This window comes from Suillus discolor (assembly GCF_016758755.1).
Source record: "Suillus discolor strain FC423 chromosome Unknown F5147scaffold_40, whole genome shotgun sequence".
In the NCBI taxonomy this organism is placed as follows: domain Eukaryota; kingdom Fungi; phylum Basidiomycota; class Agaricomycetes; order Boletales; family Suillaceae; genus Suillus; species Suillus discolor.
In genome coordinates, this window is record NW_024541287.1 from 277,754 (window position 1) to 303,839 (window position 26,086).

The 26,086-nt window shown below is 48.1% G+C and overlaps 8 protein-coding genes across 8 annotated transcripts; 7 read left to right on the plus strand and 1 right to left on the minus strand.

Moving 5' to 3' along the window:
* Positions 1-688: 688 nt before the first annotated feature.
* On the plus strand, positions 689-3,194 carry F5147DRAFT_654380 (cytochrome P450; the record flags this gene model as incomplete). Its single annotated transcript, XM_041433865.1, has 12 exons — positions 689-795; positions 842-1,073; positions 1,132-1,175; positions 1,240-1,309; positions 1,476-1,490; positions 1,540-1,714; positions 1,887-2,042; positions 2,102-2,112; positions 2,162-2,338; positions 2,389-2,685; positions 2,748-2,903; positions 3,081-3,194. The coding sequence occupies 12 exons, from the start codon at positions 689-691 to the stop codon at positions 3,192-3,194; spliced, it is 1,554 nt and encodes a 517-aa protein (XP_041291025.1).
* Positions 3,195-3,300: 106 nt separating this feature from the next.
* On the plus strand, positions 3,301-3,841 carry F5147DRAFT_762066 (uncharacterized protein; the record flags this gene model as incomplete). The annotated part of the gene is made up of 2 exons (XM_041440566.1): positions 3,301-3,451; positions 3,508-3,841. A coding segment is annotated over exon 2 (207 nt), but the record flags the coding sequence as incomplete, so codon positions are not given.
* A 292-nt stretch (positions 3,842-4,133) lies between these two features.
* On the plus strand, positions 4,134-4,598 carry F5147DRAFT_703738 (CHAT domain-containing protein; the record flags this gene model as incomplete). The annotated part of the gene is made up of 1 exon (XM_041437862.1): positions 4,134-4,598. The coding sequence occupies exon 1, from the start codon at positions 4,200-4,202 to the stop codon at positions 4,596-4,598; it is 399 nt and encodes a 132-aa protein (XP_041291027.1). The 5' UTR covers positions 4,134-4,199.
* An 8,979-nt stretch (positions 4,599-13,577) lies between these two features.
* F5147DRAFT_775552 (uncharacterized protein) lies at positions 13,578-14,845 on the plus strand (the record flags this gene model as incomplete). The annotated part of the gene is made up of 8 exons (XM_041441741.1): positions 13,578-13,604; positions 13,658-13,789; positions 13,839-14,072; positions 14,139-14,262; positions 14,325-14,457; positions 14,516-14,567; positions 14,619-14,684; positions 14,744-14,845. The coding sequence occupies 8 exons, from the start codon at positions 13,578-13,580 to the stop codon at positions 14,843-14,845; spliced, it is 870 nt and encodes a 289-aa protein (XP_041291028.1).
* Positions 14,846-16,462: 1,617 nt separating this feature from the next.
* F5147DRAFT_615065 (cytochrome P450) lies at positions 16,463-19,022 on the plus strand. The gene is made up of 12 exons (XM_041432516.1): positions 16,463-17,033; positions 17,094-17,137; positions 17,195-17,276; positions 17,325-17,398; positions 17,449-17,463; positions 17,516-17,814; positions 17,866-17,924; positions 17,982-18,021; positions 18,081-18,091; positions 18,141-18,317; positions 18,368-18,664; positions 18,727-19,022. Exons 1-12 carry the CDS (start codon positions 16,659-16,661, stop codon positions 18,886-18,888), a joined length of 1,635 nt encoding a protein of 544 aa, XP_041291029.1. The 5' UTR covers positions 16,463-16,658; the 3' UTR covers positions 18,889-19,022.
* A 217-nt stretch (positions 19,023-19,239) lies between these two features.
* F5147DRAFT_615067 (OPT oligopeptide transporter protein-domain-containing protein) lies at positions 19,240-22,023 on the minus strand. Its single transcript, XM_041432517.1, has 12 exons — positions 21,939-22,023; positions 21,820-21,883; positions 21,675-21,763; positions 21,508-21,619; positions 21,289-21,456; positions 20,964-21,239; positions 20,796-20,904; positions 20,708-20,748; positions 20,249-20,658; positions 20,061-20,201; positions 19,803-20,011; positions 19,240-19,747 (listed from the first exon to the last, which is right to left on the minus strand). Exons 1-12 carry the CDS (start codon positions 21,962-21,964, stop codon positions 19,359-19,361), a joined length of 2,034 nt encoding a protein of 677 aa, XP_041291030.1. The 5' UTR covers positions 21,965-22,023; the 3' UTR covers positions 19,240-19,358.
* Positions 22,024-22,315: 292 nt separating this feature from the next.
* On the plus strand, positions 22,316-22,705 carry F5147DRAFT_561488 (AIG2-like protein; the record flags this gene model as incomplete). Its single annotated transcript, XM_041430594.1, has 1 exon — positions 22,316-22,705. A coding segment is annotated over one exon (390 nt), but the record flags the coding sequence as incomplete, so codon positions are not given.
* A 672-nt stretch (positions 22,706-23,377) lies between these two features.
* On the plus strand, positions 23,378-25,040 carry F5147DRAFT_263301 (uncharacterized protein). Its single transcript, XM_041428924.1, has 5 exons — positions 23,378-23,645; positions 23,726-24,081; positions 24,134-24,193; positions 24,259-24,708; positions 24,818-25,040. Exons 1-5 carry the CDS (start codon positions 23,552-23,554, stop codon positions 24,875-24,877), a joined length of 1,020 nt encoding a protein of 339 aa, XP_041291032.1. The 5' UTR covers positions 23,378-23,551; the 3' UTR covers positions 24,878-25,040.
* Positions 25,041-26,086: the final 1,046 nt, after the last annotated feature.

Consider the following 26,086-nt stretch of genomic DNA (forward strand, 5'->3'; position numbering starts at 1 on the left):
GTATCTGCTAGCAGGGCGAGTAAGTAGTAATACCTCAATGTCCACTAACCAAGTATATTTTCTAGTCTTCTATGAGGAATAGCTTGGCAGACTGTAGGACCTTCTTTGTGCCTCTCAGTTAGTGATCCGGCCGAGCACCAATCGCCGCTGCTCGCTCTGCCTCTTCTCGCTTCAAGTCCCGGTCTAGGAAATTTCATCCTACTACTATGATCTGTTCAAGTGGCGTAATTCTCATCTCGCTAGGGCGATTGCCAGCTGTGGATTCGAGGGTCATCAATGAGTCAAATTCGAAGTTAGTCCTGCAACAGTGACGTTCTATGGCACGGTGGTCACTGGTTGGTGCTTTTGAATACGACCCACCCTTCAATGCTTGTCAGTACAACAACATGGATTCTTCACAATAAGAACCATGAGTGTGTAACTATCATTTACGTACTCCGTCGCAAGGATATTTTTGACGCATTGCCACGATTTGACAGATTGATCTGTTTTTTTTGGAGCGCCATAGTCCCGGCGGTAGGGCTTGGTCTTACATCATATGTCGAGCAGCCCCTTTACAAAAATTCGCGTCCGAAATTCGGATCAGGACTGCATAGTAGGCAACACGAAGTCACTGCACAAAAAGTATTTAAGCGGTTACTGATCCCCATTCACAACTATGAGTTTGTCGCAAACTAACTATTGAAGCATGGACATTTGGCTTGCCTCCAAGGACCATCTGCTTCACACGGCCCCTGCCAGTCTTAACAACATGCATCTTAGTCCTTATACTGGCGACACCTCTATCTTCGGCGAGTGCGTCGCCAAACACAAACGAACGACACGCATACGAGGACCTCAGGGTACAAGTTTGGTCCTTTGGCCTCGCCAAAACAGTGGTAGATTCCAACATTACTAATGAACTGATACGAACCCTGGGCTCGAGGAGTACGGACCAGTGTACAAGATCCCGCCACGCCTTGGGAAAATATAGGCTCATGCTATGGGACCCAAAAGCCAATCTCTCACTTCTATGCCAGGACACATCGTTATATCACCATACTCCGTTTAACAAGATCATCCTTCCAATTGCAGTATGTCCTTTGCCTTCTGTCACAGCTCCAAGATAATAATTGCTTCTGCGACTGATAGATAGGGAGAGGAGTGATGGGGGCTGATGGTGAAAGTCACAGAAGGTAAGATTTAGTCTGACCTTCAGGTCGTGCCGAACTAAATCCATCTTTTATAAGGCAACGCAAGAATCAACCCTACTTTTAACGCAGCTGCTGTTCGCAGCTTGACTTCTATCTTCCAAGATGTCGCCCACAAGGTGAGGCATTCGTCGTTCACTCGTCGCTGCACTTAATAGGCACAGGCAGTGATGGCTTGGGACGCTGAGATCGAATCAAACAGGGACCGATTGCGCTGTAATTGATGTTCAACAATGGTATTTGTTTTCTCCAAAATTTTTGCTCGCGCACTCAGACATTATGTAGGATGAATCACATCTCGTATGTATATCCCTTCCTCTCCAGGCTGCCGTAATCCAAACACCCGTAGACTCGACATGCAGGCATAGGCATTCTGTCCCATGACTTCGGCGCACTCGATGGAAATGGCTCCGACGTCGAGCACGTCCTGAATGCGTTTAGCGCATCCGTCGACCCTTCCAACAGCTTGTTTATCCTCGGACAAACATTTCCTTCCATCATGAGCTACCGTGGCCTCGCACAAAGTTCTCCCAGAAGTTGCACCTGACCGTTGCGGAATATGTCAGGAGATGTTATCGCGGAGGCGCAAGGAAAAAGAGACTGGCGGCACTGACGGGAGGGATAAATCATGTTTGGGTTTGCTCTGTGAGTTTGTCCTTTTTCTCCAAAATTGCGAACGCTACAATTGTTTTGTAGTGAAAGCGGAAGAATCTGGTGAGACCGTAGGACTGACTCAGCAAGAGGTACTAGACGAGGTATACAAATCATCGAGTTCTTCTGAACGATACGGCACTAATCACCATCTCCGTCAGGCACGGATTCTACTTCTTGGCGCCTTTGAGACCACGGCAGGTAATAAATATTCGTTTGGCAAAAGACCCGTATACTCACCATTCCTTACATTTTATCAGTCAGCCTTACAGTAAGTTTTAAGCTACTTATCGCTCCAACTGCGTTTCTAAATTCCACAGTGGGCTTTTATAGAACTCGGGCGGAATCCAGACATCCAAACGAAGTTTCGTGACGAGTGTCTAGGGTTCGGGTCAACCCCCTCGTACGACGACCTCACGAATAAGCTTCCCTACTTGAACGCTGTGGTGAATGAAGTTCTTCGCCTCCACTCACCAGTTGTAGAAGTCCCTCGAGCGGTTCGTATTCGACAGAAATCAATACAAACATTCGAACTAACCTATGACAGGTTACGGAAGATGATGTCATCCCGCTCGGCGAGCCCCTGCTCACAGCTGACGGTAAATTGACCGACCATATATGCATTGCGAAAGGGACAGAGGTCGTGATCCCGCTGGCCGCACTCAATCGCTCGGTTAGCATGTGGGGGCCTGACGCAAAGGTGTTCAAACCTTCCCGATGGCTCAAAGAGGACGAAGGTACGCATGGGGCTGGAGATGTTCCGCATGGCTATCGTCATCTGATGACCTTCGGCAATGGCTCGCGGATGTGCCCGGGGAGGCTGTTTGCGTTGACACAGTTCAAGGTAAGCAGTTGCGCAAGGGCATTGGTCTTAATTCGTTTTAACTGGGTGTCATCTCTTCCCAGACTGTGCTGTTCATCCTTGTGCGACACTTCGTGTTTGAGATGGCAGATGGGGCTGATGTGCAGATCGTGAAGAGTTTAGGGCTTTTACCAAGACCGAGCGTGGTTGGAAGCACTGAGGTTGGATGTAGTGTACCCCTCCGGGTGCGCCGCTATGAGGTATGATTGTACTCTAGGATGATATAATGCCGCCGTAAGAACTACACTAACATTAGATTGTTAATTGATTTCGGAAAATGTCTGTATAGAGTCTGTATACGTAAATATGGTAACGAGTTTTATTTTCATAGTAGGAATCTAGTATTGTGTCACTGGGACTGCGCTTGATCATGAAAGCCAATGGCGAATGCAATGCCGGAAGGGATCCAATTTGTATATGGGTGGTTGCGTTGTACAGCCATATATCAGACGCCTGCGATGACTGAGGCGCTACTCTTAAGGTGGGAGTAATTACTATAAACGATAAACGATGGCTGACTACAATAAACGATAAACGATCTTTTATTGGCTGACTACAAACGGTGCATAGACGACGTTATGTAATCAACAACAGTGATGAGTCCTCAGTGGCAACAGAGCCTCGATCTGATTCTCACTGTGGCCTTCCAGTTCGCCGTTAAATTCCTGGTATCGCTGAGCACTCACCGTATCATTCCTCTCGAGTAGCGGGTCCTCGGTGTGCCAGTACTGCAGTTTCAGCTCGCCAAGTGTGTATTGACTCTGATCTCACTCCGTCTTGCGCTCAATGCGAGACCTTTTACAGCATCACTAACTCAGTGTATCGAGCTGGGTTGCAGTTTTTGTCCTCCAGGCCATTTTATTCGATCCTTATCTCTCAACTCAGCCTTGGAGATATATTCCAGCAGCGTGGCATCACGTCTGACCTCGATGAGGCCATTGAATTCCAGCGGGATGCATTACTCCTCTGTCCCCCTGGTCATCCAAATCGAGTTTCAGTCTCTTTCAAAAGAATTTGGTTCTCTTGATACTCAACTCAAGCTTGTCAGCATCCTTCGTAAACTTGGGCATGGCGTCGTTGGCCCCATAGTACAAGCCCTTAGGGTATCCAATATTCGCCCCGGTTCGCGTATCTGGCGGTGTCCCGCTGCTGAGTTCACGCTGCTTCCTCTGCATGCAGCAGGTGCTTACCAGAAGAAGAGAGACAGTCTGTCTCACATCTGCATATCCTCGTATACTCCCACTTTGGCGACACTTATTCGTGCAAGACGGTAGGTTTCTCGACATGCGTCCCCGCGACATTTTGTTGCCATTGGTCAAGGAATCCCCGATGGAGGGAAGCCACTTGAATGTGTAACTGCCGAGCTAGCCGTTGTCACCTAGCGTCTCGCGCCCTTCGTATCGTCCTTCACGCGGCTCGAGGACAGCGACGCAACGGTCAAGGGTGCATTTGACGCCCTGAACCATAAGCAGTGGCTTCACCTGGCCTGCCATGGAATGTCTAATCGACGACAACCATTTGAATCTTCCTTCGCAATGCGTGATGGGCCTTTGATGATCACGGCCATCATCCGATCCAACTGGCAGAACCCGCAGTTTGCATTCCTGTCGGCTTGCCAGACTACTGTGGGTGATGAGAAGAGTCCAGATGAATCGAACCATCTCGCTGCGGCAATGCAATTCTCCGGATTTTGCGGTGTGATTGGTTCCATGTGGTCTGTCAAGGATGAGGTCGCACGGGAGGTTGTATCTGGTTTTTACGACACCCTGATCGATGATTCAAGGAGATTGGACTGCACGCGCGCTGCAATGGCGTTGCACCAGGCTGTGAAGAAACTGCGATGCAATGATATTCCACTGGAACAGCAGATTGTATTTGTTCACTTAGGTGTGTAGTCAGAGACCCGATTCGCTATATTATCCCATTTGCTGTATTTTCAGTCTCTCGCTCTGCTGTTGCTTACTTATGATACTTTGTCGTTCTGTACTGTACTAGTGTCACATACACTGTCCCGCTGAATGAATCTGATTTACCTCCGTATCGACACAGCTCCAAGTTATTGAGTGCGGTATTACTACCCTTGCTGCCCCCATGGTGTATGTATTATAGATGCCATTACACTATATCATGCCAGATCGTGTATGATATCAGAATTTTAAAGAAGACTCTACAACAAGATAAGTAGACCAGAATCATATATATAGCTGGAACATGTATGCATCAGAGTACTGGGAGCTCACATGCACAGACTAAGCTGCACGGGTTGTACTCCAAAGTTTTAGATAATAACATCACAGATGTGTTACGAACCACAAAATTAGCTACAGGATGTTCCCGCCGCATCGTGACGAAAATCACGGGACCGCGTACTGTTAGCTCGTCGTTCTCTCCGTCCTTTCAGACAACCTTGCTATCGTCGGGGTCATTTCGTAACCACCAAATGATTCGAGATAGGTCAAATATAGCCCACCAAGCCAAAGTTATGCCGAACATTGCGAGGTTCGTAAGGACAGCGACAATGTCTGAGTAATCTTCGAAATGGCAATCTTCCCTCGATTTTTATTATAACTTATGCGTGGTTGAATGCATCGATGAGATCAAACCTCTTCTTTCCAAGTCCAGTATGCACTTTCAAGTAAGAAATCGGCCTAAAGATAAAGTTGATGGACTTACGATTAATCGGAGGAGAAAACGAAGAGGATCGGAGAGGATGACGGAAGCGTGGACATCGTGGAGTCGTCAAATAATGTGGGTGCCATAAAAAGAGCATGGAACACAGTCGTGGTTGATCCTCGACGGAATCTAGGAATTACTGATGCCGGACAATATTAATAAGAAGACCTACAGTTGAGTGCGATAATCTTATGCCTGTCCTTCAGAAGCGTAAAGCAAGGATTCGACTGGTGTGGAGTCCGAGGAACCTAGTTGAGTGAGAAGTTGAGAAGTGGTAATGCCTTATCGTTCACTGGGCTGTATGAGTGACTTGTCTGCATCAATATAGTTTGGAGGCGAACGCCATGAGCTCCGAAACCTCCGAAACGGAGTTCACCTAGACAGCTCCGACCTTATTAATAACCCAGATGGCAAACGAAGATAGATTATTGATCTGAACGACACAATACTCCCTGCGATGCTACTTCTGGGAGCTAACTTGAAGGAAGGGTTGAAGGGATTGTGCAAAGAGACAGTCCCAAGCAGCAGACACATTGTCGTCAAGCTCGGTCTAGATAAAGAGCGCTGACTGAGCTGAGCTTGCACAATCCAACATGGCGCGGGTAAGGGTGCGCACACACTAGTACTGATAGCGGATCGAAGGGGCTAGATATTTCCATTCGGATGATGACTGGTCGAGAACGAAAATTGCGATGGAGCAGAGCTCATGCACAGGGATCGCTGGTCAGAATCATTTGTTGATTTGGAGAGCGAGGAGTGTAGCTGCTGCAGTACTATTCAGGACGCAGGAGCCAAGAACGGTCTTGAACTTGAACTTGGTTGGTTGTGCTTTGGCGTGATTCCTCAACTGATCCATTATTTGAGCAGAAGGACATTTGTATACCAGAGGGCAACCAGAGGGCGCTATTGTCCTTGGCAACCACTGGTACCAATCGCTTCTTGGCTTATTACCAAGTGGCACCCCAGATAGGACCCCGAAAACTAGTTTTCAACATCGCGCTTAACAGCGCATAACGGCGTCACTGACGCCATAGCTGCTTCCTATCTACTAGTTTAACGCGCCGAACTACTCTCATACAGTCAGTTCGACAGTAATACTCCAAATGGCTACAGGGAAAGGTCGAGGGTCAGGAAACATGGTTTCCCGCGCTCCTACACCTATAGCCAAAACCAGGACCTCTGGTCGCAATACAGTCTCATTAATACTAACGAAGGAGGAGATAATGAACCAGGAATTCGATGTAAAAGACAAAAACAGTGGAAAAGCATTCTTAGAAAAATCCCCATTTCGCCAAGCAGGCGAGCCATTCACACACGCGAATCTCTTACTGACCATACTTCACATTACCCAATACCCAGGCATCCCACCAATCGTCATTGAAGGACTAAGGGTGATCTCCTGCTTACTAGACAACGACCAAGCAGACATCCCAGACCCAACTAACACGAAAATACAGGAAATCATCGAAACCCTCTCTGCCAAACTAACAGACCATGTCATAGCTGCCATATCGCCTCAAGTAGCGGCTATGCTCACAGCCTCAGAATCCCTAAAGAAAAACGCAGAAGACATCACTCAATTGGGGACCACGATGACAAGCAACACCCAAGTCAACTCGGACAACTCCTCAGCAGCCGCAACTAAAGCTGAAAACACAGCCGACACCATACTCAACACTATCAAGGAAGTAAAAAACACCATAGACACACTAACCCCCTCTCTCAATGCTATGCAAACCAGCATTAATTCAATATCCAAAACACTCAAAGACAAACTGGACTGTTCGACAACCAACCAACCCAACATAGCAAAATCATACAGCGCGGCAGTACAACAGAACACCCAAACTCAAACTCCAATTTCGGCAGCCCTAACCAGAGCAGCCATCAAAGAATGACAGATCCTCCTCGACCCCGTCATAGGCAATAAACTATATGACCCCACCGACAGCTCTACTGACATCGCCAAGAAGATGGAACAGGCCCTCTCAGCAGCACAAACCGAAGACTCCCCAGATCTACAAATCAAGGCCATCACTCGAATCAGAAACGGCGCACTCATCATCGAACTTACAACAGCGGAAGCAGCAAAATGGATCCACATGCCAGAAAACAGGATCAAGATCACTGGAGCACTCGACTCCCCAGCGAACATCAAGGAACGACACTTCTCCATCATAATACCATTCCTCCCAACAAGCTCGAATGTTGAAGACGCAGAGTGGAGACGCACAGTAGAAGCAGAGAATGACCTACCAACAGGTTCCATTGAGGCAGTGGGATGGATCAAACCAAAAATTCGCAGAGCACCAGGTCAAAGAGTCGCCCACGCAATCTTCCACTTCACCAATCCAGAAGCAGCAAATACCACACTCCGAGACAGCATCTATATCGGACAAGAAAAACTTCATCCTCGCAAAGACAAACGTGAACCCGTCCGATGCGTCAAATGCCAACTATGGGGCCATATAGCCAGAGACTGCAAAGCAACAAAAGATACCTGCGGCAAGAATCACCAGACAAACGAATGTGAAGCCTACCAAACATTCTACTGCGTCAGTTGCAACTTGCATGACCATGCGAGCTGGAACAGAAACTGTCCTGAATTTGAAAACAGATGCGCAGGAATTGACGCTAAGCTCCCCAAAAACTCAATGCCTTACTTCCCTACTAATGATGAATGGACACAGGTTTTACTGCCCCCCAAACCAGCCCCATACCACAAACCAATTGAACAACCACCCAACAACGAACAATCAAACCTCCGACAGACCAACCTCCCATACACAACCAATCGCTCCCACGGAATGCCTACTCGCGGCGCACACACACAATTCACCCGCACTCGCCCACGAGTGTTCACCCCCACAGGATCAAACTCAATCCCAATAAACACAAACTTAGGACTGGAACATATGAACTGGGGAATCGAGCATCCCTCGCAAGCACCACGGAAAAGAACACCCTCATTAACCCCATCAACACCCTCACAACATCAAAACTCCCCCTCCCCCTCAAGTACCGACAAACAACACTCGCCTACCCCTACCAATGATTGAACAACCGAATGAGACAACGACAGGTCTTCGCATATGGCAACAAAACCTTAATGCCTCCCACCTAGCTCAACACTCCCTACTTAACGGCCCTATCGCACGAAAATGGGACATTCTAGCAATACAAGAACCGCACATCAACAACATGAAAAACACGATCTCCTTGCCATACTTCCATGCTATATACCCTACAACACACTTCTCCTCCCCAGAAACCACATCGCGGGCAGTAACTCTAATCTCCAAAACGATTGATACGAACTCATGGCAGCAAATTCCCTTCCCTTCCCCTGACGTAGTAGTCATTCAACTTCGAGGACCCTTCAGGCGATGCACAATATTCAATATCTACAATGACTGCATCAAAACAAAGACTCAAGAAACACTGGCCACATTCCTCGAACGCGAAATCGCACAACTACGACCCAACTGCAGACTGACCACATGATATGGGTAGGCGACTTCAACAGACACCACCCTCTCTGGGACGAAGACCGGAACATGCAACTATTCACCAACCGATACCTCAATGCAGCACAACCCCTTCTCGATCTTATTGCAGACTACGGTATGATAATGATGCTACCTAAAGGTCTACCAACTCTCCAGTCCTCGAGCTCAAAAAACTGGACAAGGCCAGATAACGTCTTCTGTACTGACCACACCGGCGAATCGTTCATCAGTTGTTACACTAACCCTGCACTAAGAGGTCCAGCGACTGACCATGTCCCCATTCTCAGTATAATCGAACTAACCATTCCCCAAGCCACCACCGAAGTCAAGCACAACTTCAGGGAGACGGACTGGGAGGAATTCAACAAACAACTGGAAATTGAACTGGATAAGATCCCAGCCGCTCAACCGATAGTTACTAACAATGAATTTCAGACCGCAGCGCTCAATCTCACATCCACCATCCAACAAGTCATCCAATGGGTAGTCCCACACTCGAAACCCAACCCACACTCGAAAAGATGGTGGACAAAGGACCTCACCATGATGCGCCGTGAAGTCGCGAAATTAAGTCACTTATCATATCATAACAGGGACTTCGCACAACACTACAGCCACGAGGAACACCGCATCAAACAAAATCAATATACCGAAGCAATCAAGCGCACCAAGAAAGACCATTGGATAGAATGGCTGGAGGACATCTCAGGGCAACGACATCTGGACTGCCAACAAGTACCTCACAGCCTCAGCCACGGATGGAGGCCCAACAAGAATCCCTACCCTTCAAATGCTCAGATGGTAGCACGGCTGATACTAACGAAGAAAAAAGCTGCAGCTCTAGTGGAAGCTTTTTTCCCCAAGCCACCAGCAACATCCTCAGTACCAGAAGACTTCGAATATCCAGAGGCAGTCCCATTGCTGGCACCCCTAAACATAGAACAACTCCAGCGCAGTATATCAAAGCTAAGCCCATATAAAGCACTGGGGCCGGATGGTATCTGCAACGTCATATTCAAAAGCTGTGCTAGACTACTTGAACCATATCTCCTCCACCTCTTCAGGGCAGTATTCACACTCAAAACGTACTTCGATCCATGGCACAACTTCACGACAGTCGTATTACGCAAGCCAGGTAAGTCAGACTACTCAATTACCAAAGCTTACAGGCCGATCGCTCTCCTCAACACAACATGCAAGCTGCTAACTGCCATAGTTGCTGATCAGATGACATATCTGTTAGAACATCATGAACTCCTCCCGAACACCCACTTCAGTGGCCAACCAGGTCGATCAACCACGGACTCCCTCCACCTACTCGAGGCCACTATCAAGGACGCATGGCGACAACATAAGGTAGTATCAGCATTATTCCTGGACATCGAGGGAGCCTTCCCAAACTGCTGTAACTGACCGAATTGCTACATAACATGCTGCACCTGCAGACTCCCAGAGCCCTTGATAGGATTTACTAAACGACTCCTCACAAACAGACACACCCAATTGAAATTCGACGGACACCTATCAGACTGGATCCCGATCACCAATGGCATTGGTCAAGGAGATCCGCTCTCAATGATCCTCTACGTAATATAGGATTCTGACCTAGTCGATATAGCCAAAGGACGCGCAAAATTGGAGCGCACATTAGCATTCGTAGACGATACGGCATTCATCGCAATTGGGAAAAGCTTCCATGAAATGCACATTACTCTGAAGGACATGTTGGAAAGAAGTGGAGGGGGATACGACTGGGCCTTAGCTCACAACTCCAAGTTCAAAACCTCTAAATTCGCACTAATGGACTTCTCGATGAATACAGCAAAAGACCGCCCACCCATGACCACACGAGGAATTACGATCACGCCTACCACCACACACAAATTCTTAGGAGTCATCCTGGACCAATCGCTAAGATGGCAAGAACACATCACCTACTCCATTGCAAAAGGCACAGCCTACATTATGCAGCTCCGTCGTCTCTCATCCACGTCTACTGGTATCCCACTTTCACTAATGAGGCAATTGTACTTCTCTGTAGCTCTACCGAAAATGCTCTACGTGGTCGACCTTTGGTTCTGCCCTCTGTTCATAGGAACTAACGATGCCCCACAAACAGGTTCTATCGGTGTAGTCAGACGTCTGGGAAGAGTGCAAAGACTCGCCATGCTAAGTATCACAGGTGCAATGTGTTCCACAGCTAACAACTCATTAGAAGTACACGCAAGACTCCCACCGCTGGAACATCGCATGCAGAATCTCTGCTATCAAGCAACACTACAATTAGCAGCACACCCAGAATCCCACCCATTGCATGCACCAGTCCGCAAAGCAGCAAAGAGATATGTCAAATGCCACCGTTCATCACTCCACCAGCTCCTCCATGCTACCCAAATTGATATCTCCTCTATCGAATCCATCACCCATAGTAGATGCCCGCCAAATGACAAGAACCCATACACCACCCACATCGCCAAAACAAGAGAACAAGCAATAGAAGACCACAACGCAAATGAGAACAACATAAAGGTATACTGCGACGGCTCTGGAATCGACGAGAAAGTAGGAGCAGCAGCAGTTTTGTATAGAAAGGGACAGCAACACCCACGAATTTTACGATATCATCTGGGAACCACTGACGATCACACAGTTTTCGAAGCCGAGGCAGTCAGCTTAACGCTAGCAGCCCAACTCATCTCTACAGAGGATGACCTCACTTACCCCATCACTATCTTCGTAGACAATCAAGCAACAATTAGATGCGGTGAACTCTTCTCCACCAAACCCGGTCACTACCTGATAGATCATTTTCATAGACTACTCATCAAGCTAAAGAAAGATAGTCGCGACCACAACTTCAAAGTAAATGTTCACTGGATCTCAGGACACAACGGGGTTGGAGGCAATGAGAAGGCTGACGAGGAAGCAAAGAAAGCAGCTGAGAGTCATGGAGCAAACAGTGCCACATGCCACCTCCCACCGTACCTTAGGAAAGGAGTTCTACCCAGCAGTCTATCTGCGCTGAAGCAAGCCCAGCGACAAGAATCCTCAAAACATTGGGGCAGACTATGGTCACTCTCCCCATGCTTTGCCCACACCACACGTATAGACCCCAAACTTGCTGCTCCCGGCAAGTCATTCATCTCCCTAGTTCAGCATCTGCCGAAATGACACATAAGCCTAATGATATGGCTACGTACCCGTCACATCTCGCTCAACCAACACCTGCACCGAATTGGAAAAAGCGCAACTCCAGACTGCCCCCATTGCGAAAATGTTCAAGAGACAGTCCAACATTATCTTCTGTCATGTCCACATTATGCACGAGAACGACATATCCTAACTAACGCCCTCAAATGACAAGCATCATCCATCACCTTCCTCCTATCAAACGCTAAAGCCACAGATGCACTCATCCGATATGTAAATGGCACAGGAAGACTGAAAGTGACATTCGGTGAAGTCCCCCCTCCCACTCGCTAAAGAACACAGATAACGATCATTATATTTGCAGAACTAAAAACACGTCACTCGCGCAAGCAGCCAAGGTACAACCTCCCATCATACTCGCCGAAGCAGGGCAACAGGAGCCGCCAGACGGCCCAAATGGAGTTCAGTCAGAAGAAGAAGTCAGAGGTAGACGGACCCAAAGAAATTTCATTAAAGAGAAACACGGTACAGAACAGGACCTTTCAGCAGCACATTGCGCTAGATCCATCTTACCACTTATTTTTCCTCTGCTCTCTATTCACTCCCTCCATATGACGAATGCCCCAGCATTCCAAGTACATGTCTATCCATATCACACAAAAGGCCACACCTCAAAACGACAAGTATCAACACAGCCCGCAGAGTAGCAGACTCGTGCATCTAAAATGGCCAGCAGGAACGGCAGACCATTGGAGGTCACCCCTCCTTTGGGGCATTTGCAGAGTAGGAGACGCAGTGGGGGACACAGGTGTCCCCCTTTTCCTAGCTAGAAATGTCCTACATAGGGTACTTTACCCCAATGGGACAAAAATTGGATTTTAAAATAAAATAAAAAACCCACTGGTACCCACAGTAACGATGTGCATTCTAGGATAAATGTGTGCTGATCACCCTTTGACAGGGCTATCTCGCACGACCCGAACGTCTATTCCGATCCTGACGAGGACATCCAGAAAATGGACACTCTGAGTAGACTCGTAACCAGTCTTTACTACGTCTGAGATAAGTTGAGTGTTTGACGAGTAAGACTGGTCGATCTCGGAGGCAAAGCACGGAGTCCGAATTTTAGCAGGTGCCGGTCGTGCCGGTGATCATGTCTAGACTATATGCTACTGTGTTAACCTCCTACCATGAGAGTTTTATGATCAATTCTGTCCCACTTTTGTCGTGTGCTGCTCTAGAAGCTATCAAAAATCTACCAGTGGACTCTACGAGCGCCCTTTCGATGAAACAAAGCCAACAAACTCTCGAAGCTTTCGCGCAACTCACAAGGAACACAACATCCTAAATTATTTCAGCTGATATTGTGCTTTCTGCAAGGAATGTGATTTTTTATCTTGGTCAAAGCTCGAAGGGTCGACAGTCCAAATCAAGGGTTCACCAGTGGCTGTTATTGGCGAATAGGCGGGTAGAATGCATTGAATGGCACTATTTTATCACCGTATTCAATATCCAATACAATTGCTCGATTCGTCATCTTTCATGTTTTCGTGGAGTCCGAGGGGGTTGGTGAGCCAAGAAGTCTTCCTCGATGATTTAGTAATTCACGCGCATGGCCCCAGCACGTCTATATCACAGGCGGCAGTCAAGGTATCGGACTTGCACTCGCTAAACTCGTCGCGCAGAAAGGTGCCCACGTCTCTATAGTAGCAAGAACCAAAAGCAAACTCAACGATGCTTTAAAAGAGCTTGAAGTTCGTGTCCGGGATGAAACCCTCTGTTCGTTCTGGATATCGCACACAGGCCAATCTCCAAAGCCCAGACCAAGTCTTCAAAACCTTTTCCTTCTCCCTCGACACCGCAGAGGAGTCTGCTGCCGCTTTCCAAGCTGCTAGCGATGCCCACAGTGGCAAAGTCCCAGATGCCGTTTTCGCATGTGCAGGTGCTGCAAAACCGATGTACCTCCTTGAAATGCAGCCAGAGGACCTCTCAAGTGGAATGACGAATGGGTACTGGATACAGGCGTGGACCGCATTCGTGAGTCGATTGTTCAACTCTTTCAGATCATGGACAAGAACATGACGTTTAGCGAACAATGAACAGGCTGCTGCTAAACAAATGGTGCGCGAGAATAAGAAGGGGAAGATCGTGCTGGTGTCTTCGACGCTTGGATATATGTCTTTGGTTGGATATTCTTCGTATTCGCCTGCAAAGCATGCTCTGCGTGGTAAGTAATGGCTGTCTGCTTGACTCTGGGCCCTGCGGTGATGCTGATGACACGCTTGGTAGGACTGGCTGATTCATTGCATTCAGAACTAATGATGTATGGCATCGATACTCATATCTTCTTCCCTCCGACAATGTATACCCCTGGGTTCGAAGAAGAAAACAAGATGAAGCCGGCTATTACTAGAACGATTGAGTCGGCGGATGAAGCTAAGGTCTGACAGCGGACCAGGCTGCTGCTGGATTACTCTCAGGTACGTCGTCTCATCTGACTACAGCCACAACTTTAACCCAACGTTTGGCCTGGTTAGGTGTCGAGAAAGGTCATGCACACATTACCGCTGATCTCATTACGAGCTTGTTCCGAGCTTCAATGCTAGAAGCAACGCTGCTCTCGATTTCGTGTTGGATTTGGTTGCTCTTGTATGTCCCTATCTTGTCATGATAAATAGCGAAGTTCGAACCAATTCCACCCCCACCAGTCATCTTGGTACACCCGCCGACCAACCATTCCCGCCATCTACCCCGCCGCTGAACTGCACCAGCTGACTTCCCCAAAAACAGCACCTGCATTCTTGGATTAGCACCTTGAGAATGCTGAGCACGCGGGAAAGGCATTGGACGAGACGGCTTTGTTTGCGAGTTATATTTGGAAGAACTGGAAAGGGATCGTAAGGAGTTCTGGAGGGCTGGTTTGACTCTGAGAGGTGTGGTTTAGTGTGTCATTCATATAGTGAGTTCCTGACCGCTACATCCCCGAAGTTGACCCATGACACGAATGTAGTTTTTAAGCAGGTTTATCACTGACCAATGTTACCATTAATATCGACTTGATCAGATGATAGTGCAGAAGGTAGTTGAGTTAGAGGCCGGTAGAGTTTACCAATTGTACCGACTGATGAAGTTGCGAATGAAAGGACAATGATTCGTCAATTGGGGGTCGGCGTTCGAAAATCGGAGCAAGGTTTGCTTTATTTACAGGTTAGTACCAGTTACTCGGTTTCTTAGTGCTTCGCAATGGGGTTCTCGGAGACATGAACAATAACTTCTTTGTATGACGCGTGACAAGGAGACTTTTCTTAAGAGTTTCCGGAGCGGGGGATCCGGAACACTGAATGTAATTCTGCTGATGTCGTTATTAGTGTACATGGGTGCATGTAGCTTACAGGCCAAAATGATCACAACGGTAGGGAAAACGAGTTCGGAGTTTGCATGCAATGATCAGAGATCACAGTGGTGGGAGCCTCGCGGCAAGGTAGAGTGCATGTGACCTGCTACGTTCGGCTGCCAAGCCGTGGTGGTACCAGTGTCCTAATTCGGTAGTTTCAAAATATTGGCCAGCCTCACTCTACTCCTCCAGCTAGGATACACTCAATGGGACATACTGAACTAATATGTATACTACCGATATCAGGGGGAGTGCAGCTACAATGCGAAAAAGAGCAATGGACTTATTATGCAAGGTCCATGCGGTGAGCGAGGTCTGTGGGAGCCGGAGTGATAAATCAATAACAGATCACTCAGTCATCGATTCATCACCGGGCGGGGTACAAAGTATTAATGCCGTATAAGGGAATTTAGAGCGTGTTTCGGATACGAAGTATGCTATTTCTATTTCGGATGGCAAAAGTTCAGCGCTCAATGTTCATTTCATTATGGATGCAGTGCACTCCATACTCCACCACATGAACTTCCCTCTAAGTCAATTGCAAGCTATGCATATACAGTTCGGTCCTTTTGTTGTGTCGTCGTTGTCTTAATTTGAATTATGCAATTCTAGCTCAGCAAACGACCCGGAAGTATGTGTTAGCAGGGAGGGAGACCTCAATGACCACGGAAGACACTCCGTCCTGCACTATAAGCACGGTGATCACTGGTGCTTTCGAATACGACTACAGTCGACTCCCTCCTGACGCATACCAGGTATAACGCATACTCCCTCATATGACATACATTTTTTAATTTGTTATTTTGCAGGGCTTTTGCTCTTTTGAATACCCCATAATAAGCCATAGTACCTCTGGGGCTATCCCAAGAGGTATGCGTTAGGAGGGAGTCGACTGTAACCACGCACCCTTCGATGCTTATCAGCACAGCAATATGGATTCTCCACAAATATCAATCAGCTACAAATTACGTACCCCATCCCAGGCCATCTTTGACAGATTGATCTAACCCATGGCCAGTCCTGGTGGGGTTTAGGTCCTGCATCATGGCCGCCACTCATATGTTGGGCCTCCGGCTGAACGGCGGCCCCATTCGCAAAAGTTCGCGTCCGAAATTCGGTTCAGGACTACATGGCGGCGACACTAAGTTAGTAACTGCTCAAATGATATTTAAACAGTTACCGATCGTTCATAACTACGGGCCTGTCGCAAACCAACTACAATTTGCGGCATGGATATTTGGCTTGCTTTCAAGGACCTCTGCCTCGCACGGCCCCTGCTAGTCCTAACAACATGCATCTTAGTCCTTATACTGGCACTCTATCTTATGCCAGTGTATCACCAAACACAACGAACGACACGCATACGAGGACCTCAGGGTACAAGTTTGGTCTTTGGCCTCGCCAAGACAGTGGTAGATTCCAACATTACTAATGAACTGTACGAACCCTGGGCTAAGGAGTACGGACCAGTGTACAAGATCCCGCACGCCTTGGGAAAATATAGGCTCATGCTATGGGACCAAAAAGCAATCTCTCACTTCTATGCCAGAGACACATCGTTGTATCACCATACTCCGTTTAACAAAATCATCCTTCCAATTGCAGTATGTCCCTTTGCCTTCTGTCACAGCTCCAAGATAATAATTAGCTTCTGCGACTGACAGATAGGGAGAGGAGTGATGGGGGCTGACGGTGAAAGTCACAAAAGGTAAGAATTTAATATGACCTTCAAGTCGTGCCGAACTAAATCCATCTCTTTTATAAGGCAACGCAAGAATCTCAACCCTGCTTTCAACGCAGCTGCTGTTCGCAGCTTGACTTCTATCTTCCAAGATGTCGCCCACAAGGTGAGGCATTCGTCGTTCACTCGTCGCTGCACTCGTAATAGGTCATAGGCAGTGATGGCTTGGGACACTGAGATAGAATCAAACAGAGGAACCGATTGCGCTGTAATTGATGTTCAACAATGGTATTTGTTTTCTCCAAAATTTCTTGCTCGCGCGCTCAGACATTATGTAGGATGAATCACATCTCGTATGTATATCCCTTCCTCTCCAGGCTGCCGTCTAATCCAACACCCACCAAGACTCGACAATGCAGGCATAGGCATTCTGTCCCATGACTTCGGCGCACTCGATGGAAATGGCTCCGACGTCGAGCACGTCCTGAATGCGTTCAGCGCATCCGTCGACCCTTCCCACAGCTTGTTTATTCTCGGACAAACATTTCCTTCCATCATGCAGCTACCATGGCCTCGCACAAAGTTCTCCCAGAAGTTGCACCTGACCGTTGGCCAAATATGCCAGGAGATGCTGTCGCGGAGGCGCAAGGAAAAAGAGACTGGCGGCACTGACGAGAGAGATAAATCATGTTTAGGTTTGCTCTGTAAGTTTGTTCTTTGTCTCCAAAATTGCGAACGCTACAATTGTTTTGTAGTGAAAGCGGAAGAATCTGGTGAGACCGTAGGACTGACTCAGCAAGAGGTACTAGACGAGGTATACAAATCATCGAGTTCTTCTGAACGATACGACACTAATCTCCATCTCCGTCAGGCACGGATTCTACTTCTTGGCAGCTTTGAGACCACGGCAGGTAGTATATATTCGTTTAGCAAAAGACCCGTATACTCACCATTCCTTATATTTCATCAGTCAGCCTTACAGTAAATTTTAAGCTATTTATTGCTCCCACCGCGTTTCTAAATTCCACAGTGGGCTTTTATAGAACTCGGGCGGAATCCAGACATCCAAACGAAGCTTCGTGACGAGTGTCTAGGGTTCGGGTCGACCCCCTCATACGACGACCTCACGAACAAGCTTCCCTTCTTGAATGCTGTAGTGAATGAAGTTCTTCGCCTCCACTCACCGGTTGTAGAAGTCCCTCGAGCGGTTCGTATTCGACAGAAATCAATACAAACATTCGAACTAACCTATGACAGGTTACGGAAGATGATGTCATCCCGCTCAGCGAGCCCCTGCTCACAGCTGACGGTAAATTTACCGACCATATATGCATTGCGAAAGGGACAGAGGTCGTGATCCCGCTGGCCGCCCTCAATCGCTCGGTTAGCATGTGGGGGCCTGACGCAAAGGTGTTCAAACCTTCCCGATGGCTCAAAAAGGACGAAGGCACGCATGGGGCTGGAGATATGCCGCATGGCTATCGTCATCTGATGACCTTCGGCAATGGCTCGCGGATGTGCCCGGGGAGGCTGTTTGCGTTGACACAGTTCAAGGTAAGCAGCTGCGCCGCAAGGGTATTGGCAATTCGTTTTAATCGGGCGTCATCTCTTCCCAGACTGTGTTGTTCATCCTTGTGCGAAACTTCGTGTTTGAGATGGCAGATGGGGCTGATGTGCAGATCGTGAAGAGTTTAGGGCTTTTACCAAGACCGAGCGTGGTTGGAAGCACTGAGGTTGGATGTAGTGTACCCCTCCGGGTGCGCCGCTATGAGGTATGATTGTACTCTAGGATGATGTAATGCCGCCGTAAGAACTGCACACTAACAGCAGCTCTTTGATCTCGGAAGATGTTTCTATACCTGTATACGTCAATTGTAGAGTTTATTTTCATAGGAGGAATCTAGTATTGTGTCACTGGGACTGCGCTTAATCATCCGCGTTCGAGAATTTCACGTTAGGCTCTTGCAATAGTTGACTCCCATGCAGGAACCGGGCATGACTTCAATTGCTTTCCAGGAGCGTGTACATGCGTCATCCGCCAGTTCTGTGTACACTCAATGTGTCAGGCATTGTGCAAGAAAATCTGGTTCAAAGCGTCGTCGATCATAGTACTCGCAACATTGCATATGTTTTTTTGGTGCACCGAAGTAAAATTGAATCCCGATGCATGTCAAGCGTCGCAAAGTGATACGGAAGCTACAGAAAAACAACTGCCCGCCCGCGCGTTCATCCGTGCTTAGTCTAAATCCTACGCAGGGCAGCCAGCACAGACGCCTCCAGAACAGCCCCAACAACTTACCACGCCCACTCCATATGTCTTCAGCACCAGCGAAATCACGCTGATCACTCCTTCGCCCAACACAAAGCCACTTGCGATCACGATCAACCTGATATCCGCGCCTCCGGATTTTGCAACGCGCTTGTGATACATAAATTCGATGATCCCGCCGATCAGACGTGCCAAAGAAAAAGAAGGCGTGTTGAGAAAGCCAATAGCAAATGCAATGCCAGAAGGGATCCACTTTGTATGTGGGTGGTTGCGTTGTGCAGCCATGACTTTGATACCTGCAATGACACCGAAGATTATTGCAAATAGCACCATATAGGAGGCGCTATTTTGAGGAAGTCGCCCGTTTCCTGCCACAATTAATATATCAGTGGCCCGAAACAGCTAGCAACGATGGAATCTCACGGAGGAGGCGAGCCAGGCTGAGCCAGACGTATGCAGTCGGTGCAGGAAAAGAAGGTCCGGGTATTGTATATGCTCGTTGGTACAGGGTGTAGGCAGTCGCTGACACAATGATTGATAATGATGATCCGATAAGTTGGCCATAGAATTGGGCTCTCGGGGAAGCACGTATCAAATGACCAGTCTTCAGGTCCTGCATAAGGTCTCCAGCTCTGCGGTTACTCTTCAGCGCATATTTAACACAATGAAGGAGAACCATACTGTTGAGCGCCAGCTTCTGCAACACCTCCGGCAATGATGTTTGCAACCACATTGCCAGGTTGTATCCAAGCAAAGAGAAGTTGCGAGATCTTCCCCAGTCCGCTTACAGGATTCAAATCAGTCTCTCCCAGCGCCCGCACCCTAGTGGAATGATCAGCCGGAGAATACCATCAGGTCGAAAAACGTACCCCAGTATACTGAGTAATCCACCCATCATGAAACCGATCAAGGTTGCCCATGGTTTGATACCATCATTTCCGAATACGATCCAAACCAAAATTGTCCCAACACATATACTGCCTATAAGACCGTACATAACCCACTTCGTTGGTACAAGTCGGTCAGCGGTTTCCACTTCAAGATCTTCATGCGTTTCTGTATCGTCACCAGGCTTTGTTGGTCTATACCAAGCCACTAGTTTGATACAATACTCATAGACAACAGGAAGGAGAGAAATGAAGGAGTCGGCACACATAATGGCCAGAGATATCCAGAGGATCCAACCGCGCGCACCCGTAGACATGTCGCCGACTGGACCAGGAGCCCACCCAAAGGACTTGGACAGGGGTGATAAGATACCCCAACCCACAAGCATGCCCTGACGTAAATGATAAATAGCAACTACGTAAGTGGAGAATCAGACTTACCAGATTCATGCTCAAGGTAGTTGGGAAACCCATGATAATGCCTTCATGAAGTCTTAGTAAACTCTTGACTAGACAAAGACACGCACACCTTGACCGACATATGATAAACTAGGAGTAAAAGACCAAAACCATTCTCGGGCTAGGTACTTCCCGAATAGCGGAATCGCGAAGACAATCGGGAAAAAATACGCGGCAAGCTTTGAAGATGGACATGAGTTGAATATAGCGAGCAAAAGGCAATGAGGACACTGCATACCGTCATTGCCCCGGAAGCAAGAAAGCTCATTAGTAGATCCTCCCAGCCTTCTCGCTGAACAACCTCTCTTTCGTCAAAGTCGTCTTCTGCGGAGGTTTCCTGATGATTCCCAGGTTCGTCCGTGTTCGCAGTTTGCTGTGCCAAGTCTTCTGTATCAATCGCCCTATAGCCGGAACGGCGTCGCAAGGTAGTATCTGGAGGGGGCATTCGATGTAGGACAGAAATTAGTTGAGCGGTCGCTGTGCCAGATGGAAACGCCAGTTGCTCTTTGATGATCTTTTCAGCGTCAGACTGGCCTTCAAAGAAGAAGAGTTACAATACGCACAACTTGCTTTCTTATGGGAGGTGACAAGAATACTCCGAAAAATGCGACTGAGAATGACCATCCTACGGCAGCAAGCCAAGAGAGACGAATTGGTGGGCTTCCGTCCTTTTCCTCCTCGAGTAGACCTAACGCAGGTAAAATTCCAACAAACCCCGCTGCTAATGGCATCTGTAAAGGAAGTGGTTAGCTGAATATGAAGGAGAGTGGAATACGACCCACCGTGCCGGTAGCAACTGCAGTAGTCTGCACTACAATGATCTCTTGTGGAGAAAGTGGGGTCGGGAGCATCTTGGATAGCAAGAAACCAATCAAGGCGGACTGAAGTGACATCCTTCGTGAGTAAAGTATCAGTTATTTTGTCTTGTCGGTTACTTGGCGATACTCACATGCTAATCCATCCTGTCTGCAATCCAAAGTACAAGTTCGTAAAGCACAGCAAACAGCCTATTAGCAGGCCTATAGCGACTGCTTGGAACTGTTGAAGACGGTATGTAGATACACAAAGGACCTCTCGTAAAATGCACCACGCACAGTGAATTCGGTCTGGTTTGAACGAGGCTCTGTCTCTCCACAATGTCGAGGTTCCCGCAACCTACTGAAGTTTCGTGTGGTAAGTAGAAAACCCCATAGCAGATTGAATTGGGCCTGACCTCATCCAGGTCCATATACTACGCATGGTATCTTTCACTGAACAGTCAGTAATCTCTAAGAGCAATGCCGCACAATGGTCATAAGACTGGTCAAGGTGTGGGAATCGCTTGTTTTGGCTAATGGACCCCTGTGCAGCAGCTCTGGTCATCATGTGACTATCACTACAGGGCCCAGTAACTTAAGGGGCTGACTATTCAATTTGTTCTTTTACACTATCCCAGGTAATGATTTTCTGATTTGTAGGTGGACTTGATATTGATGTTGTGTTACTAGCCACGCCTGTAACGTATTAGGTGAAATCGCTAGATCCCTATTACCTATCACTCTTCACAAGACGATGGACCCTACTGCTGCGTCCGACAGCCCCGTTGCACCAATATTTGTCTACGGGACGTTAATGGCCGCCCCTCTTCTGGCCTGGGCAATAAAGGGCGACTCTTCGAAAGCGGGAGACGTCCTTTCTCAGCGTAAACCTGGGACAATAACGGGTTTTGAAAGGCGCCGCGTCCATCGCCGTGATTATCCTGCGCTCATCCGTAGCAATGACACCCGCACTGTTGATGGATATGTAATCTTTCCCACCAGCCCCTCGGAGTGGAAGAAATTGGATAATTACGAGGGTAGTTCGTACGAACGAACTCCAGTTGTAGTGGATATGGCCGATGGAAGCAAGTTGGATGCATCCACATACGTGTGGAAGGGGGAAGCAGAGGCTTTAACAGATGAGGATTGGGTTTTTGAGTATTTTGAGACCGAGAGGCTGGACGCCTGGCTCAAGCGCTTTGGTGGAATGGTGCTTGCCGGTTGATCGATGTCGATGTCTCGTCCCTGCACTGTCATCTGCGCTCAAGGTCGTCGAGTTCTCTTGACAAACAAATCCTCCGGGACCTTCCATCAGAAACATCAGTCGTATTATCTCCAACTGCAAGCTTGTTCAGTTACCGATAGTATTCGGCACTTATCATATAAATCTGTACTAGTATCACATCAGAAGTACACGTTGAATCGCATGGTCTTGCACCCGACAGTGACATTATGGAGGCTGCGGCACATTGCAACGTATTGCATGCCTTCCATCTCGTATCCACCAAGTTTTTCATGACAGTTCGTGGCGGTTCCAAGCACATATCTTCAGCCCTCCCGATTTAAATGTATCTGTGTATCGTTTAGCTCGGTCATTAATCTACTGCAGAAGTTAGTATCCATGTATGTGTATCATGTACCGGCAGTAAACAAAAATAAGGCTTACCTTAGTCCACAAAGGTCGCAGTCCACGAGGCCCACGAGAATTCTACTTAGTCTTAGATATAGACGTTGCTGCCCAAGGTGATAATATTCGATTCAAAACTTCGTTCCCGCCAACACCGTGACCACGTGTCGCTGACTAATCTTTGCCGATTCATATTCTCTTAAACTTGTCGGATCCCCTTGTCCCTGCCATCGACGACGACGGCGACCAACAGTCTTTGCTCATCGTCGGTAATTACCGCGACATCCGCGAGCAAGCTGCTTTTCTGATCTGTGGCGCTGCCTCGGATAACTTGGGCAGCCTACGACTTACGCGCTTTCAGAGTGTGATTCTGATCTCCGCTCGTTCACCTCGCTATTCGACATGGACGTCGAGGACGACGTAAATCAGAACGCCGTGGCAGGCCCGTCAACGATAACTCAAGACTATAACTTCGTATTTCTACCACCACCAGCTGGTACGGGCATCACTAGTTGTTTTCATTCTTATAGCGTTTGATTACTACTTTTCACACCCGACTAATCTCACAAATTACAGCACATCCCCCTCCACGAACATTCCTTGCAAGCACACAGGACATTCTTGGTCGCTTTAATCTTCATCCCGCTTATGACAAGCATGTCCGCCCATCCATTCCCTCCCAGATGCCATTGTCACACGCTTCTGTACCACCACTCACACCGGCCGCCCTGCTTCCAGACAGTGATGACAAAATGAAAAAGAATTCTTACCGATTCCTCATAAAGAGCGTCCCGGGGAAGCACTCGACGAAGAAAGACGACTACCTTACTACGATGATGCAGGTTCCACCGAAGCAACGCATACCAATCACAGAGTTCGATGAACGGACACAAAGGGAAGCATTCACCGTCAGTGCAGAAGGTCTGAAAGGGGTACGCTCTTCTTTCTCCACACCATACTCGTATTTTGATGATATTGTACCAGTGGAATGTGGGCACTTTGGTCGTGGAGTCTGCACAGGCAAAGGAAGACAGGAGGAAACGTGTACGTGCGGCTTTCTCATCTCTACGGGCTTTGATATTTAGATATCATGTTTTTGCTGCTCCCAGAAAGAGCTCAAAAAACTCGCGCGTGCTCAAGCCCAAGGTCTTGTACCGGGAGGCATACCCGGCGCACCCGGTACACTCCCGCCGCCACAAGTGGCGCCATCAAATCCAAATCAACCATCCGCACAACAACCGCCTGCAGCATCACAAGTGCAGCCCATTCATTCAAAGCCTCATGCTCCTGCTGTAACCATACCGCCTCCTACAGCATCAACTCGGATAACTACACCGACAAGCGCTGCACCGCGATCAGCTGTGCAGAGCAGTGCCGCGTCGCAACGGATAGATACGTCTGCCCTCGGCGGCATGCGAGGCAAGAAGCGTGAACTCGAGGATAGCCCTGTGTTACCACCCAACCCGAGCGTAAATGGTGCGAACATGTCGATAGGCGTGGCTGGTGTCCGTGCGGGGTCGAATGGTGTCCGTCCAAGACCCGTTAAAAGGCCAAGGATGGTGAGTCTCTAATTTAACTGATCTCGATTTCTTGATTGTGCGCCCATGAGGCTGCCATGATCGTGGTTTTCATATAGAAGAGAATTATGATCTCATGCGCTTCTTGCAGGACATTCAAGGTCAGGCAAGAGAAATGCCCATGCAGCAGCCCACGCCACAGGGTGCATGAGGCTTTCGACTCTTGCAAATGCCTAATCAGTATTCCATGCTACTCTCCTATCTTGACGGACGCAGCTGTCATACACGTCAAGCGGCTTCATCCCACTATCTCCTACCCACATTCGCTGGCAATGGGTTACCAACTTTCCCGCGCTCAACGGGACTGCTAATGGCATCATCCTGGGTATCATGATTGGAACATCATCATACCATTTGCATAGTCCAGAATCGCATCATTACCCGCATGACGGGGCCCTTCAGACTGTTCATCCCCGGACGGGGACGGTGCAGTCATAGCACGTAGTGATTATCTATCGTTGCTATGTTCATTGACCATGCCTTCGTTCCGTTTACCCCCACGCACACCTCTGCACTGCACGCACAATACACTTATACTTACTTACTTGTCTAATGTTGCAGTTTGCTCTCGACGTTGCAGTTGCGAGAAGTTCATGGTGTCGTCGATGGTCACCCCCAAGCTTGAAAGACATTGAGTCATAAACATTCATCTTATAAAGTAATTGAACTTCATTTGGCTTACGACTCGGCTTCAAATGTTTCTCAGGATGAAGCTTGATAAGATCTAGGCCCTATCGATATCATGATAAGCGCGTTATGGTCTGAATAAGAAGAAATGACCATCTTTCTTCTATTTCCTACATGAGACTAGACCACAACTCTTGACAGTGCGCAGTGATCACCCGTTATAAGTGACGATGATCTCAGCAGAGTCACTTTTATTACAGCTGCCCCAGGATGTACTTGTGAGTGTTTTGAGATCGACCTTTGATTTGTTATCGCCGCTTACTGGTATATTGCTCAGATATTGGCCCGGGGTGTGTTGGAACGTTCAGTTACAGACTTTCAGCAGCTCTGCGATCGAATTTCAGATTGCTCTGTAACTGATTTATGGGTACTGCAGCCAGTATTTTACATGCACCTCGACACAGATCACGTTCCTTCACAGTCAACTCCAGCCGTTACCACCGATATTGAGCTCGCCCGGTGGTCCCTGGTCGGGATTGTCACAACTTTGAGCAACATCGATGTTCATGCGGAGAAACGATGTCTCCTTTCCGCCTGGAACTGTATTGCTCCCTGGCTCCTCTTCTTTCATAACCAGTTCATTATGTGCGGGGCCAACTATAGACCCATTGGCAGGACGCCTGCCATCAAGCTTGTTGCCAGCATGCTCTTTCACGGCTTGATTGCTGGCCGC

Bases quoted from the DNA above. Each gene is read 5' to 3' on its own strand.
- F5147DRAFT_615065 (XM_041432516.1), top strand. From the start codon at position 16,659: ATGGATATTTGGCTTGCTTTCAAGGACCTCTGCCTCGCACGGCCCCTG. The intron at 17,277-17,324 runs GTGAGGCATTCG...AATAGGTCATAG, and splicing joins TCCAAGATGTCGCCCACAAG to GCAGTGATGGCTTGGGACAC. The intron at 17,925-17,981 runs GTATACAAATCA...CATCTCCGTCAG, and splicing joins AGCAAGAGGTACTAGACGAG to GCACGGATTCTACTTCTTGG.
- F5147DRAFT_615067 (XM_041432517.1), bottom strand. From the start codon at position 21,964: ATGCGTAGTATATGGACCTGGATGAG. The intron at 21,620-21,674 runs GTGAGTATCGCC...TTACTCACGAAG, and splicing joins CAGACAGGATGGATTAGCAT to GATGTCACTTCAGTCCGCCT. The intron at 20,202-20,248 runs GTACGTTTTTCG...TCATTCCACTAG, and splicing joins GGATTACTCAGTATACTGGG to GGTGCGGGCGCTGGGAGAGA.
- F5147DRAFT_263301 (XM_041428924.1), top strand. From the start codon at position 23,552: ATGGACGTCGAGGACGACGTAAATCAGAACGCCGTGGCAGGCCCGTCA. The intron at 24,082-24,133 runs GTACGCTCTTCT...ATATTGTACCAG, and splicing joins GTGCAGAAGGTCTGAAAGGG to TGGAATGTGGGCACTTTGGT. The intron at 24,194-24,258 runs GTACGTGCGGCT...TGCTGCTCCCAG, and splicing joins AGGAAGACAGGAGGAAACGT to AAAGAGCTCAAAAAACTCGC.